The 15179-nt window shown below is 38.5% G+C and overlaps 1 protein-coding gene across 1 annotated transcript in view; it reads left to right on the plus strand.

Annotated features, from left to right (window-relative positions):
• Positions 1-424: 424 nt before the first annotated feature.
• The window catches only part of ROCK1 (Rho associated coiled-coil containing protein kinase 1), a 73789-nt gene continuing 59034 nt past the window's right edge, over positions 425-15179 (plus strand). The window contains exon 1 of the mRNA XM_088527237.1: positions 425-593. Within this exon, the coding sequence (XP_088383363.1) occupies positions 501-593 (93 nt within the window). The 5' untranslated portion in view covers positions 425-500. The remainder of the gene's footprint in view (positions 594-15179) is intronic.

The following is a 15179-nucleotide window of genomic DNA, read 5'->3' on the forward strand; positions in this document are numbered from 1 at the left end:
TCCCCCCTCCCTTTTATTATTTTAAACTCTATTTTTATTCACCCCGTGCACACTCGGGGCTTTTCGGGTCTGTTTTTGTTGCTGCCGCTGCTCTTCTGTATTTATTTTTATTTTTTTTTTGCGGAGGGAGCTGCGCTCGGTGACCTGGCCGGCGGCGGCGGCGGAGGAGGAACGGCCGCTCCGCCGGCTCCCAGGGCGGCTTCCCCGGCCGGGAAGATGGAGCCGGGCGGAGGCGGCCGGCAGCGGGAAGCGGCCGCGGAGCTGTGAGCAGCGCGAGCGGGGCCTCCCCTCGGCTGCGAGGGGCGCCTGCGAAGAGCCTCGCCTGCCCCAGGGACTTCTGAGATTGAAGGGACTGAGCAGGAAGCGCTGCCCGGGCTGCCCCAGCCTGTGCGGTTTCTCTTCTGTGCCTGCTTGTTCCTGTTTTATTATTTTTCCTTTGTCTTATATACGCTTGCTTTGCTCTGGAATAAGGGAAAGTATTTTTTTTAATCTTCGGAAACATGTCGACGGGAGAAAGCTTCGAGTCTCGTTTTGAGAAGATCGATGTGACTTTGAAGGACCCCAAATCCGAGGTGAACGTGGACTGCCTGCTGGTGAGTTGCAAGGGCCCCGTGGCTCCTGCTCCCCGGTTTCCCTGCCCTCTGGGAGCCCTCCTGGCCTCGGGCTGAGTCACCCACCGTGCTCTGCTCCTGTGTCTAGTTACCCAAGTGCTGAAGTAGGTGCCTCAGTTCCCCTCAGGGCTGTCAGTCTCCTAGTTGCATCACGAGAAAGCAAAACGCACGGCTTCATCCCTGACGTAAACACCATCACTGCGTAGCTGCTTCCACGGAAGTGAGCGGTGTTTCAGTCCTGAGGTCAGAAAGTACCTCCGCAAAGCATATGCCAAATCCAGCTGGGTATTTTTCTGATATAGCTGAATACCTCGTGCTTCTAGAGATCTCCTTAAATAGTAGTGAAATGTTATGTATGCTTTTATGCTGACCTAGCTAATTCCTTTTCTTTGAAGCAAGTGATTAAAAGTTGCATTCTTTAATATATATTTTGATTTATTGCTGTTGCAGAAAAGAAAAATTGAAGTGAAATTATTCCTAGTGTGACTTTTGGTATTCCTGAAGGAGGAGAGGGGGAAGAGGTGTGGGGATGAAAATAGCTGTTAGCAGTCCTTCTTCGTCTACTGTCTTAGCAGGGAGCTTGCTTTAGGTATAAAGCATGTGGAAGAAAGAGATGAGCAGAACCTAATGAAGGCTTTGGTACTGGTCTGTGACACCCTGTGCTGTTCTCAGGGTGCTGACAGATCAAACCCACTGCCCTGGGTAAAAGCAGAACCCCCTGTGAGTGCTGCTGGTGCCAAGAAAAGGGGCATTGCTTCTTGCAGAGAACTTGATTGCGATGTGGATTTTTAGTCCTCTGAGAAAGCTGCTTGTGGTGCTTATAACGTACTCTGTTGGCTTTGGTGATGCAAAGCTCTCTTCCAAAACTGTGTTGTATGCCCAGCTTCTGTTGGCAGAAGTCAAGAATACGAGATCAAATAAACATCCCGAGCTCTGTGTTAAACTTGCCTAAGTTTTCTGGCGTGTGCACTGATGCTGCCCATGCTCTTGAGGCTTTCTACAGCAGTAGGGTATTGCAGATAGTCTAACATGTGGTTACTGGATTTCTTGATTTGTTAATCACTCTAAGTGTTTGCACTTTTCCAGTTAATACTCATTACAGCCTGGGATTTAAGCTGTAGTCAGTTTTGAAGCTGGTCTTCTTGGGATGCTTCCTGTCATGGTTGCGTGAAGGTTTAGAAGAGTCACACCTTGGGTATTACGAATGTTTCTTAAATTGAAGGTATTTTATGACTTCTGAGATTTTGACATACCTTTGAGTATTGCTTAATTCTTTATTAGGTGTCAGTTTAAACAAAGTGCGGTTTCTAAAAACATCAGCTGATAGGGTAACTTTATACGTGTTTAGTCGCTGTATCAATTTGTCTGTTGGCTGGACTTTAACTTGGCCTTGTAGCTCTCCTTGTTAGATGGTTTTTATAGTTCTTTTCTATAGAATTTAAGTGTGTATTCTAATGCTTTCTAAAGCGTCTTAGTGTGAAGACCAGCATAATCTTTGGCCCAAAGTTCTACTTGTGTATTAAATCTACTGTAAAAAAATCTATATGGGTATGCTTTCTTAAGAGAAAGAAGTGCTTTAGATGCAGGTTAAACTGATCTCCACCTTAAAACATGGTTCAAGGGGAACTCTCTCCCTACCATCTCTTCACTCCTCCCCTTCTCCCTGCAAAAAAGAAATTTGTTAATCTCCAGTCCTGATGGATTAAAAAATTGTATTTTGATTATCAGATTTGATAAAGAATAAGCTTATCCTTCTTTATTACAGCAGCTTAAAAACCTTTGAGTAAAAGCATGAATGGATGTTATTTATAGTTGTTTTCACTGTTTCTCAGCACAGCTGTCAGCTCACTGTGCATCTAAGCTGTACTATCTAAAAATCTCTGCAGGTACTTTAAATTCAACATCTAGTTTTCTGAATGTGTAGGCTTAAAAATGCTAGGACTTCTCAGTTTCAAGAAACAAACTTTTTAGCTGGTTAAAGAACAGCCTCTGCAATGCCCCTTTTTGTTCTTTATGTGTTTTTATCCTTTTTAGCTTTACTTAGTTTGCTTCCTTTCTTACTTTTGCCATCCTCCCACCCCCTCCCCATCAGTCTGTAGCCTCTGTAGACTAACAGGCAGATGTGAAATAACCTTTAAAGCAGGCTAACCATTCTGGTTGTGTGGATGCAGTGAACTAGGCTATTTGTGCTAGAAATAGCCTAAACTTTTTGTGTTTGAAGTAATATGAGATTGTTAAGAAAAGATGAGGGAACACGAAGGTTTGGTACAAGGGGAGGAGTGTAATGGATGTAGGAAGGTGTAGGAGAAGAGTTGTGCAACAAAACAGGAGGAAAAGACATACTGAGAACTATATAACTTCCTTCCTGTTGAATGTAAGCTGAAATTCATAGTGGAGTCACTGGAGAGAAAGGGATGTATGAGAGAAAACAGGAAAAATAAACAGAGCTGTAGTAAAAGTGGGGTAAGAAAACTGATTATAAATTACAACTATAACTCTATTTGGTTTTGCGTTTAAGGCTTCATGCACTTCAGTTGTGCCACGCTGGGAAGTGGTGGAAAGGCTTGCTTTTCTGATGAGCCATGAGCAGGCTGGAGTTTATATTCTGTGCCAGAGTATCACGTAGTGCTTTCCCAAAATAGCAGGCCCTAGGAGTCTTGTAATCTCAAAAAGATCTAATAAAACTGAAGGGTGTGTTAGATGCGTGGTCACACTCTAGGGTGTGCGCTAATCGGATACCAGTGAACATCTAGGGTGCGCTAAACAGAGCCAAGGGCAATGCAAGCAACTAGCTATTAACTTGAGCTTCACTAACAACATTAATTGTCAAAGGTAGATTTTTTATTTTTATTTTTGTTTTTTTTTTTCTTGTGAATATGCTTTTGGGAAATACATTTCTCTTTTTATTCCCGGAGTTTCTTTCCGAAATGCTTGGAATCCTTTGTTTATTGTGTGTTTTTTAGTGAGGAACAAGGGATGTAATAGGTTGACTGGATGGGGAGACACCTTTGGCTGAAGCTCACTGGATTCAAAAGCTAGTAAGTTTGTTTTCATGAAAATGCATTTTTGGTTCTCTTCACTGTTAAAATGGCAAAAGGCCTCTTAGTGAGTTAATATTATCTAGAGAGTTGAGTAAGTTCGGGCTTGTGTGTTTGTGCCTTTTTTTTTTTTCTCCACACATATTCTCCAACATCAAATTTAAAAATTCAAAAAGTTCCTAAAATTTTGATAGTTTAATCTTCAAAGATGTCAGTGAACAAAGTTTCAAGCATTTTGAAGCTTGTTCAGCTCCAAAATAATTGTCAGTGATCACTGCCTGTGACAGATTTGTTTTATCTTTGTTTCAAGAGGTACCCATTTCTGTTATACCAAATATAAGCAAGCACAGAGGTTTGTTTGTCTGTGGTTTTTATGCTTTTCCTGATTCTTCTGTGTCTGAATATGAATCAGTTTGGTGTATGAGCAGATGAAAAGATCTCATTATCTCTAGAATTTGAAGTTTAAATTTCTGTCTCTATGCTCTTCTCTCTCTCTCTCTCTCTCTCTTTAACTTCTTGTTCAAATGTGCCTTTAAAAAAAAGCACTTGTGGTTAGGGATTTGGCAAATTAAATCGAGAGGTAGCAAAGAATGCAGCTCAGAATACCTTCACTTTAGAAGTTATGTGACAAAATAATTGCTGTAAATTGCCTTCTCTGAAGCTGTGTTAACTGTATTCTCAGAATCTGAAGGATGAGAGATTTGCCATCTGAGAAGTTTACACCTTTGCTTATGCACAGGGAACATGGAGTTTGAACACTTGCAGATTTTCAGCTTCACATTGCAACTTCAGAATGCTCTAATCTGCCTGGCATCAGTTGAAAATAGTGTGACGTGTCAGGATTGACAAAATCCTCTCTGGATGTATCTCTATAGCTTTCTAGATTTGACAATTATTTCCTCAGTTGGATCTAAAAGGAGACTTCTAGCTGATCTAGAAACGTAACTCAGGGTCTTCAAATTACTGTATACAAAGTTTTATGTACAAAACTAAGTGTAATTGTAGGCTAATATTGCTACTCATCACTGAGGATTATAAAATACATAGAATGACATTAAGGATGAAGTATGTAGCTTGAATATGTTAAACAGGAAAAATGTAACTGCGCTTTGGCTTTGGAGGTGCTGTAACTTGGATTCCTGTGTGAGGCTGGATCTTTTAGGAGTGCTTTTAATATTAGGTAAGCTTCAAGAGAGTGACAGTAGATGGTGGGACTGTCAGAACAGTAGTGCTTGTTTTGCGGTGCTTGGTTCCCTCATGCAGGAGCAATCAACAATTGCAAGATAGACAATGCTTTGGTCATAAAACTAGAGTCTGTTGGTACTTGATTTTTTTATAGGGAAACAAAATAAGTTTTAATCAAGGATGATGGAGGAAGTCGATATTGGTAAATTAAGATGTGTTTCAGTGAGAAGAATTAAAAAGTCAAGTAGATGATAATACTCTTATCAAACAAATATTTGTAAATAATTTCTTCGGTAACAGCAGAGTGTGTTTTTTTTTTTTTTTTTTTTTTTTTTTTTTTTTTTTTGAGTGTTTGGAGGTAGGAAGAGGGGAAACACCTGAATCTGTTTAGACAAGCTGGAAATTAACCCCCTGGTCTGCAAATCTTTGACTTGAGAACCACTTGCTGCAAATTTAACAAATATTTAGAAGCAGTGTGACTGCGTGATAGGGGTAGCCTCACAGTAGTTTTCAGCAGGATTATCTCGAATGTATTTCAATTCTAAATAAAAAGCTTTTGTAGGTCTCTTACAAAGGAATACTGATATGTTTATCTCAATACAGAATGTTTATTCTTAATTTGAGAGATTCTAAAAATGTAGTTCAAAAATTCTGTTTTGTTGACTTGATGTTTATCAAAACTTCTGTCATCCATAAATTGCAGTTATAAATGGAAATATATTGGAGAGTTGGACTTTCTTCTGTGAGAAGTAAGGGAGAATGATTTAAAGCTATTCTGCATTTGACTTAATTTACCTTTTTGCTGCTTGAGGGACTGGACAGAAGGGTAATTAAGCAGTATGGCTGAAACTGTAAGCACTATGAAAATAACATTCAGTTATAGTTCCCTTAAATTTGAGGAGTAGCTTCTAGCTTTCTCAATTTGTTGAATAATCCCTCTCCTAAAAGCGTAGTTGAAAAGAGCTGTAGTCTGACCTTTTCGAAAAAGTGGCTTGAAGAGCTTGTTTTCTGTAACGTTTTGCTTCCTGTAATTTCTAGTTAGGTACCTTCTTGGTTTTTCTTCAGTATTAATGGTCTAAGCATCCAAAGAATATCAGCAAGATGTAACATGCTGCAGTACATCCTCAATTGCACAAAGCCTGGAGACTGTTCAGGCAACCAGTAGTTGCTTAGACTGCTTAGCTGCTCATGTTGTTGAGTGACAACAGCCACATAAGCAGTACCAGTTTCTGATTGGATTGAAGGTCAAGATCTGTTCTGATACTCAAAATCCTGTAAAGAACTGGTTTTAACTAAGACTGCTATTCCCTGCAGGACTGTGGTTCTTCCTTCAGATGTGTAAATTGTCAATATTTGTACAATGCAAGCTGTCAGGAGGACAGTATTTAAGATCTCTTTAGTGTAGCTTCTAGTTCAAAACCAGTTGCTGGTGGCTTAAGTTCAGCTCTCTTCTGTTTCTTAGATGCATTGTTTTTTTTTTTATATATGACTTTTAGCTGATTATCTCAAATTGGAAAATTTCAAGGAGGGAAGACTTTGGTGAAAGGCTGTTCGTCTCTTGCTGGTCGCTGATAGGCCTGTGTCTAGGTAGGCTGTTCAAACAAAAGTCTTCAAGTAAAGACAGGATGGTTATTTAATGTTTGTGTGTTTTAGTTGCTTCCAAAAAAACTCTTAAAGAGATTACTATTTTGAAAGAAAACAGGTCAGTTACGTTGGAAGAGGATTTGGAAATTGGCCTTTTCCATGTCTAACATGATCCACAATATTTTATTTAGGAAAAATTATGATAATTTGATGTTTCTTAGTAGTCTGCTTGGTTGCCACTCCAAAGTGGGTAAGTAAATTTGCGAAAACCAGAGAGAAAAGTCATCAATACTAATTTTGCTTTTTTTTTTTTTTTGAACTGTAATGAGCAACTAACGTAGCTTCTATACTGGACAAGACACATGAGGGTAGCAGTTGCCACTTTTTACTTTAAGTAAACCTCTTTGCAAACTGCATTTCAGGAAGAAAGTGATTCTTCTGCCACAAAGACTAAAAGGAATTTCTGACAGAGACAGTTGTAGACCTGCAGTTCTTATACATAAGAACAAAAAAAATCTGAGGGGGAAGTTGCCATGAATTGATAAGTTCATTTTGAATTTAATTTGGAGTTGCAGTTAATATAAGATGTAGAGTTCTTGTCTTGTAAAAATAAGAGCTAGTGCCTTGTTCTGGTGCATGGTGTCCATGCCCATAGTGGTACCTTAGTCTTTGTTGATGCTGATACTTGGTAGTTTTGTGTTTTGTATAGCCAGGTACTCTTTTAGCGAAGCAGTGAGGGAGGCTGGGCAGCACTTCGAATGTGGAGATGGCTTCATCGCTATCAGTGGGGCAGTAACCTGGCCTTTGGGAATGGACAAAGAGAAGAGGAGGCTGCCTATGATGGAAGCTGAAGTGCAAGGTGTCACGTCAGTACAACAACCAGTATCGTTTTGATGTGTGGATGCCAGCCGAAGTCCAACACAGTTGTTCCATCCCTGGGATCTAGAGAGCCTTTGACTCCATCTGTGGAGCTGCCCAGTGTTAATGATCTCCTGGTGAGAAGCATTTCCGGACAGGAGATGGTTGGGTAGGGATGGGTGGGGAAGAGCTCTGAGGGAAGAGAGCCTGCAGACAGGACAAAGTCCATGCTGTTTGTTCTTGCTTCATGCCTTTTCCTGTGCAAGACAAGTTGTATGGAAACAACACAGGGTAGGGCATAAAAGTGTTGAAGATGTTAGTGGTGGTGCCTCTTGCCAGCTTACCTTTTTGATACTGTGTACATGCTGTAGGTATGAGAGGAGGAAGCATGGGGATTTCATCACAGGCTGTGTTTTGTTATGAAATCTTGTCAGCCTCTTGGAAAGTATTTTGAATGTTGATACAGTAAGGATTAAGTCAATGTTAAGCTCACGGAACTTGCTCTACCCATGCAAAGAGAGAAGTTTGTCCTGTCTCTTCACCCTGCCTAGTTATTAGTTTATTGCTCTGCAGTGGGTCTTCTGTGAGTTGACTGTTCTCCTTAACTGAACTTACTAGCGGAACAGACCAATATGGTTTGCAGTGGTCTTGGCCAGTCCTTTGGTCCTGAAAAACAGGATTGCTATTGTAAAGGGCATGACTGGATATTGCATGTTACATATCTTCTTGCATTGTCACAAAAGGCTGAAATTGGTGCTAGGTGTGCTTAGACTCTGGCTAGCTCTGCTAGTGCTAGCAGGTTGTCACCCTTTAAAATAAGGACTACTGTTCCTAATGTCAGCAGGGCAAAATTGGCAACAGAAATGACAAAATTCCTATTAAATATGAACTATTGAGATTAAAACAAACAGCAACAACAAAAAACACAGGATTTGGAGTTGGGGATGTCATTATGAAGTTGCATCCCTCTGAAAGCACAGGGACTAACATGCTTCCTGGAAAATTTTCCCTCCTTGGTAGAAGTGCCCCTGGCTATTTTCTGTGTCTCTCATACCCCACAAACTGTGGAGTGCCTGTAGCTTCTGAACATAGCACATGACATGGAAAAGTTTGGAGATACTTTGACTTGTGCAATCAAAACCAGGTGGTGGTGGAATCTTCAGATCTGATCAGTTTATGCATCTGAGACAAACTGTGAAGACTCCTCTAAAGAAGGCCATATTTTGGAGAATTAGGGATATTTATATAAAGAATGTAATTCTAATTCAAAGATTTTATACCAAATAGCTTGCATATTTAGAGCTGTATGTGGATTCCAGTTAATATAATTAGGAATTGAAATAAAATGGAAATAGACTTGGAAAAAGAATTGGAAGAAAAAGACTAAAAAATTCTTTTGCTCTTAATTCTTGATGAGTGTTATGTCAGATAAGTCTTTGCAGTTATTCTCTATTGTTTTTTCTTCTGTCCTAAGATGCCTTCAGGCTCTCATAACAGAGCCTTTTATCCTTAATGGTATGTGCAAATAACACTATATTCTCCTCAGTAGTTTGGACTTGAGCTGTAATCAAAGATGTCATTCACAAAAAAGAAACTGGAGTATGTTAAACTTTAGTGCTTCAGTTCTGGGACTACATCTGTAAATGACTACTACATAACTTCTTCATTTCTGATAGAGTGCCAGTGGATTCGGTTAGTGTCAGGGGAAAGTTTGAATTATTGGTTAAAACCAACTCCTCGCAGCCTGTACTAGCAACTGTAGTCATACCTACAGACTTGGCATTCATGCAGGTAATTCTTGCTGTCAGTTACTGATATGTACATAGGAAAATAAGGGTTGGAGAACCACTCATTACAGACAAAATTTGTTTAAAAAAATTATATTCTTTTTCATTGTAGTTTCATAAACTCAGTCAAGATTACACCAGAATATGAAATAAAACTTGGTCAGTTTCATTAAAGATGTATGTACTTGTGGATTAGGAAGTGTCTTCCCCCATGCTTGATGCCCTGGAAGCCAAATTCTTAAATTTTAGATGACACCAAAAAAGATATAGCTGACGATTCTCTTTCAAATTGGACTGTCTTCAGACAGGTTGAGTAAGTGTACTTGTAATAAAAAATGAAAGCTATCTTGCATTACTTACAGTTAGCTCAGTAAGCTTACTTGTTAGTAGTGTTGCATTATTTGTATTTTCTGTGAGAAGAAATATCCATCAAAGGTATATTTGAGAAGCAGGTTGGCCAAAAGAGCTTGTGAAGTAGTAATTAAGCTTTCCTCTAAAACAGGAGCTGTCCGTTTTTAGTTTAAGAAGTATCTTGAAGTGATTATTTATCATCAGTGAAACAAATGAGAGGTGTAAAGCAGCATAGTGAAGGTCTATGAATGTCTAGTAGTATTCAAAGAAGAATGATCAGAATCCATCTTCTATCTTTACTAAATATGTCTAATTGCTTTCTTGAAGCTGAGATCAACTTAAGCTCTTGCATAATCTCAACAGACACCACCTTCTCTTTAAAAAGCAGTTTGTAGCTTTGTCAAACCTTAACTGTGAGCCTCAGTTTAACCTCTTGTGGATCTTCATGCCTTGAAATTGCATCCTGGTGAACAAGTGGTCTTCAGTTATAATGAAGTATGGCTTACCCATCCAAGAGCTATAGAAGTCACTTGTTTTATTAGGTAAGCCTTACTTCCGCATCTGGAAACCATGTTGACTGAGAGAACTTCTGTTGGACAAGACATCTGTGTCTTCTGGGATTCCTTTCAGTCCAGCAAAACACAACTTCTAGCATTCCAGGAATTTTATTAAATACAAGAAGGATGTCTAGTAGCAAGATATCAATGGATAATTTTTGTTTCTCTTTTACTGGAGAAGAAATGCCAAATTCTAATGGGAAGAAGAGGAGGGCATATCTGCGTAGATGATAAATCATTATGTCAGTAATGCCAGTTTTGTCTATTCTTGGGCAGTAGACTTAACTATGATGCTTAAACTCGTTAAGTGAATACATTTGCCTACCGTAAATTACCTTTCTTCTTTGTTGTTAATAATAACAAAAGTACTGTTTACCCATTAGACTTTGAGATTGTGGAAGGTCAGTTTTTTCCTTTGAACAATTTTGACTCCAAATCACATCTGAGGCCTGAAGAGATTAAAAATTGAAATCAAAGTCGGTGTGTGTGCGCCATATCCTCCATACATGGTTGTCTCTTGGTAAACAAAGTACCAAAAAGAAAAAAGAGAGTGTTGGTGTTCAGGCTCTGACATTGTGGGGTTTATTTTTGTTTGTTTGTTTTTGTTCTGCAGTTAAGAATATTCAGATTTCAAAGATGGAGAATGGAAATGAGCATGGAAAAAAATGCCCTTAGTTTACAAGGAAGTCTTATCTCTCTGTAAGACATAAATATGAATAAAAGACTTGGATAACAAAGGCAGAGAAATTATGCGGATTACAGTTAAGGGTGATGTGTTACCTGAAGTTGCCTGTCTGGTTTCTGATGACTTAAATAGGGTTTCTTGATTTCTTCAGGCTTCTTGCAAGACTGTTACATTCTGTTTCCTATTTCTAGAATGAGGAAGTACTGTTCTTCACCCTACCTGCAGGCTTGGTAGAGTAGAGCCAAATTGTTTGTGGTCTAGGTATGGAAGTCTCACAGGTAGTACTGTAGTTTATTTGAAAAAGACATAAAACTCTAAGGAACTGGGTAGCAAATATTTATGACAAAAAGAAAATCTAAAGAGTTTTTTTTTCTTAAACTAAAAGGAACGGTGCGAGTCTGGCACATCAGTGAAGATGAGAGGTGGTACTATCTTAATATAAGTGAGTGTTTCCATGTCTCTTACCCTGGGATAAGTACTTTGAGTTAGGATTGTATTTGCTGTAGCTACAGATGTTCCCACAGATATAGGGGAACTGAATTTGAAGATAGACTTATGACTGCCAGGGCTATTTCTAAATAAATAAAAATAATTCATTTTTGTGTTAGTACTTTTATGTTACCCTAAAGATTGATTTCCTTCATTATAATAAAAATAAAGGTCAGTGTTGTGTGTGTGTGTTTTTTTTTTTTTTTTTAACATTTTAGTTGCCTGGAAACTTTAATGTTAATGTAGCAGAGATCAGTGTCAAATTTTGCACAGACATCATGGTAGGGATTTATTATACTTTCTAGGGGGAAAATTGGAGACAAATTAATCAAGAGCCTCATGAAATTAGACATTTTTTATGGCAAAAGTTCAGCATGCCTTATGGCAAAACTTCAGGACTACCTCACTGCTCAAGCTATCTGTAGTATGTGTATGCAGAGTTGTTGAAGTGAAGATGTATGCATTTTAAACTGTGCAGGTAGATTACAGTGTCTGATGGTTAGTTGATAATGCCTGGTATAACAGGACGCTGTTGCTGTTGTTGCCTGTGATGTAATTGCTGGAGGAAAGGGGGAAAAGATGGCTAAAACATTCCATTGACCTAAATAGTTTTTGAGGGTTGTAATAAATAAAGTTCATTAATTCTCTGAAAGGCTTGTCCTTGTTAGCCTTATGCTTCAAAAATGTAGTGTTTTTCTTCCTTAACAAGTTCATGTCACAGCATTGCTTGCCTTTTACTTGGCTTCTGATGGTCTGCTTCACAAGTTTACAGGAAAGTCTTTTTGTGAAAAGTTTCATGAATCATTTTAGATGATTAGAGAAATTGAAGTTGGCCACAGAAAGGACTTAATGTTCGCTATATTTCTGACACACACACAGAATGAAAAATGTCATGAAGTCCTGATATAAAGGATTCTTAGAGCCCTGCTTTTTCATTTATTTTTTTTTAAAAATCAAGTTTAAGTACTTTAAAATAAGCTTAAAATAAGTAGTAAGAGCTTTGGTTCTTAGTGCTATGAAATGACAAGTTTCTTCTGTAAGCTTTTGATAGAAGGATCTGTGATGGGACTTCCTGTATGCTGCATGATAGGATACAAAATGGCAAGAGGGATTACATGAAGTCTGCCAACGCATTTGAATTAGAATTAATTTTAGTAAGATGTCCAAATACACTAATTCTAAAAAGATCTCAAGCTTTAGAGAAAACAGATATGAAGTGTTTTGCTGGTTGGTTTTCTCTTTTTCTAGCCTTGATTTCAAAACCTCAGTGAAAAAACAGACTTAAACACAACAAAAAGATGAAACCCAACCCACAAAGCATATCTGTAAAGAATCTATTTTCTGAATAGGTAAGAAGAGACACTGCTGCATCTGTAAGGATTTTAAAATTATAAGAGAATACCGACATTGCCGTTTTATCCAAATTATATGAAATAGAATTATAATAAAATAAGAAGACAACATTTGTGGAGTTAAGATTCTTTCTCTGTGGGGCAGTTAGTCCATTAAAAGCTGAGGTAAAGGCCATTTAGAAGGAAAAAAAATCCAAAATTCAAACCCACAAGTTCACATTGCCCTTTTGAATTGGGAAAAGATCTCTGCTGAGCCAAAGGTAATCTCAAATATGAGCAAGAGCCAATAAGAATTTTTGTATGCTCATTTTTTTTTTTCTCATAATGGCTTTTTTTCTGTCTCCAGAATATTTCAGGTAAGAAGGTGCTCTGTTTGAGCCTAACTCTTCAAATTTAAGAAGTACTGTAGAATAAAGCTTTCAGTATACAGAATGTGATGATTTTGACATGAGTGCAACAGTAATATTGATAATGAGCATTATGAAAAACCTAACACTTACTGTATGCAGACATATAGTTTAGCATAACATTGTGACTTAAATTTCAAATGATAACCAAAGTACTGAATTGAACCTGAGATTTCTAATGAAGCCCTAAGAATTAAGGGCAGGAGGGGGAAGGAGACAGGGAAATTCTTACACTCTGCTCTAATTCCAGGTATAATCAACGTGTTTTTATTCCATAAAAAGTTTAGAAGTGTCATAAATTAGAGATTCTTCTTAGAAGTCCATGTTCAAAGTCAGAGAGGGGTGGTGTTTTGGTGATACATAGCAACGATTCTCAACAAGGTTGAAGCTGGACAGTCCTGCTGCAACAACTTCTTAAGTCTGTTTTGTGAACTAGCATCTGATACTTCATGTGGCACAAGAGCAGTAACAACAGGAGTAGTATTTAGGTATATCTTTTTGAAGTTTTTACCTGTGTTTTCCCTTTTTTGGACAGATGTCAGGATTAGGAGTGAAAGTTGCACAAGATGAAATAAGAATGCGTTAGAAAAGATCAATGGAAAGAGTAGACCAAATTTCAACTCGTATTTAATGTCATTTCTCAAATGCGGTTATGTAAGGCTCTTGGCACCCTCCACTTACTCTGGAATAAAGTATCTGCTCCAGCATCTGGTGGCTAAATTCTAGTGGTGTTATGCTGCAGTGTAGAAGCCTGCTCTAGGTGACTTTGCTTGAGTGGTGGAGTTCTGTCCAACCTCCACCTCTCAGTGAAAAGAGGGGCTAAATCAGGACATCTTTTACTCATCCTTTTACCATCAGCTTTCTGTTTGCATTTCAGCTAGTTTCTAACACATAGTATTGATAGTAGAGCCTTGACTGCAAAATACGTGCCTCCTTTGTCTTGTGAGACACAGGTATGCCTTTTTCAGAGAAAACAGCAAATTCAATCTGGCAATATTTAAGTTATAGTAAGATCTTCTGTTTTGTCATTTTGGTTAATTAAAAATCCTAAATATGTTTTTGACATTCTTACAGTGTCTGGAACTCATTCTGGAAGTTGAGCAAGCCTTTGTAGGGTCTTCTGAAGATTATTTTCCTCTGTTAAGATTAACCTTTACATAGAAACAGCCTGTGAGAATTCGGTACTGCTTTGTCCTCGCTGGTGCTTGTCTTCTGGACAGCCATCAACATCTGTGTTTTGTTTTCAGAAGGAATAACTTCTCAGATCAAATCACTTATGAGTGTTTGTTAATTTTCTGATGTCTTGTTATCTGAGAGCAATATATCCAACTGAGATACAGTCATCTTTCAACCTGCATTCTCATTGATGGAAAGAAAAAAAAAAAAAGGGGGGGGGGAGGGCTTTGGAATTAATCTGGACCAAGCATCGTTTTTCAATGAGTTAAGGTTATTTTATCTTGCCAGAAGTTGAGATCTGTCCTTTCATATTTTTGTGAGTGAGGAAAGGGACAAAAATCTTGTTTCGTATACTTGTTTCTCTTAAATCTAATTTGAAAGGAGTAAAGAAATAAGCTCTAAAAACTTCAAAGCAATACAGTATCAAAGGTGGTATCTAGTAATTCAAAAAAGAGAAATTCTGTTCTTTATTTGCCCCAAGTTTAATCAAGATGCCAGTGTGGCATTTTGATTAAAGAAAGGTCTTTGAGTGTGTTTTGTGACAGACTATGAGATCATAGAATCATAGAATGCTTAAGGTTGGAAGGGACCTCTAGAGGTCATCTAGTCCAACCCCCCTGCACACGCAGGGTCACGTAGAGCACGTGGCACAGGACTGTGTCCAGGTGGGTTTTGGAGATCTCCAGAGAAGGAGACTCCACAACCTCTCTGGGCAGCCTGTGCCAGTGCTCTGTCACCCTCACTGTTAAGAAATGAAGTGTGACATTGCTTTGTGCCTCTAAACTTCCTTGTCTTGTGTGAAGCTTTGCATCCTAAACTTTAAAACCTTTTCTTCCAAGTTCAAAAGGTTAGTTTCGTTCTCTCACTATCGCAGTTCTTGATTCTTCCTGTTTCTCCTGCTGAGCAAAGTGATTCAAAATTTAAACGGTTGGTCAGCTTTACTTTTTTCCTAGGGTTTGCTATTTGAGGTGTTTATGTGTATATAATTTGTTTATATATTTGCTTCTTGTTGGATGTTTCCTAATGCTGCTAGACTTCCTACAGAGATAGCAAGGCTTATATCACCTGTAAGTGGCAAATACTATCTGAACTAACTGGG

This window comes from Tinamus guttatus, unplaced genomic scaffold (genome assembly GCF_059628265.1).
Source record: "Tinamus guttatus ecotype Peru unplaced genomic scaffold, ASM5962826v1 Tinamus_guttatus_pri_ptg000271l, whole genome shotgun sequence".
Taxonomy (NCBI): domain Eukaryota; kingdom Metazoa; phylum Chordata; class Aves; order Tinamiformes; family Tinamidae; genus Tinamus; species Tinamus guttatus.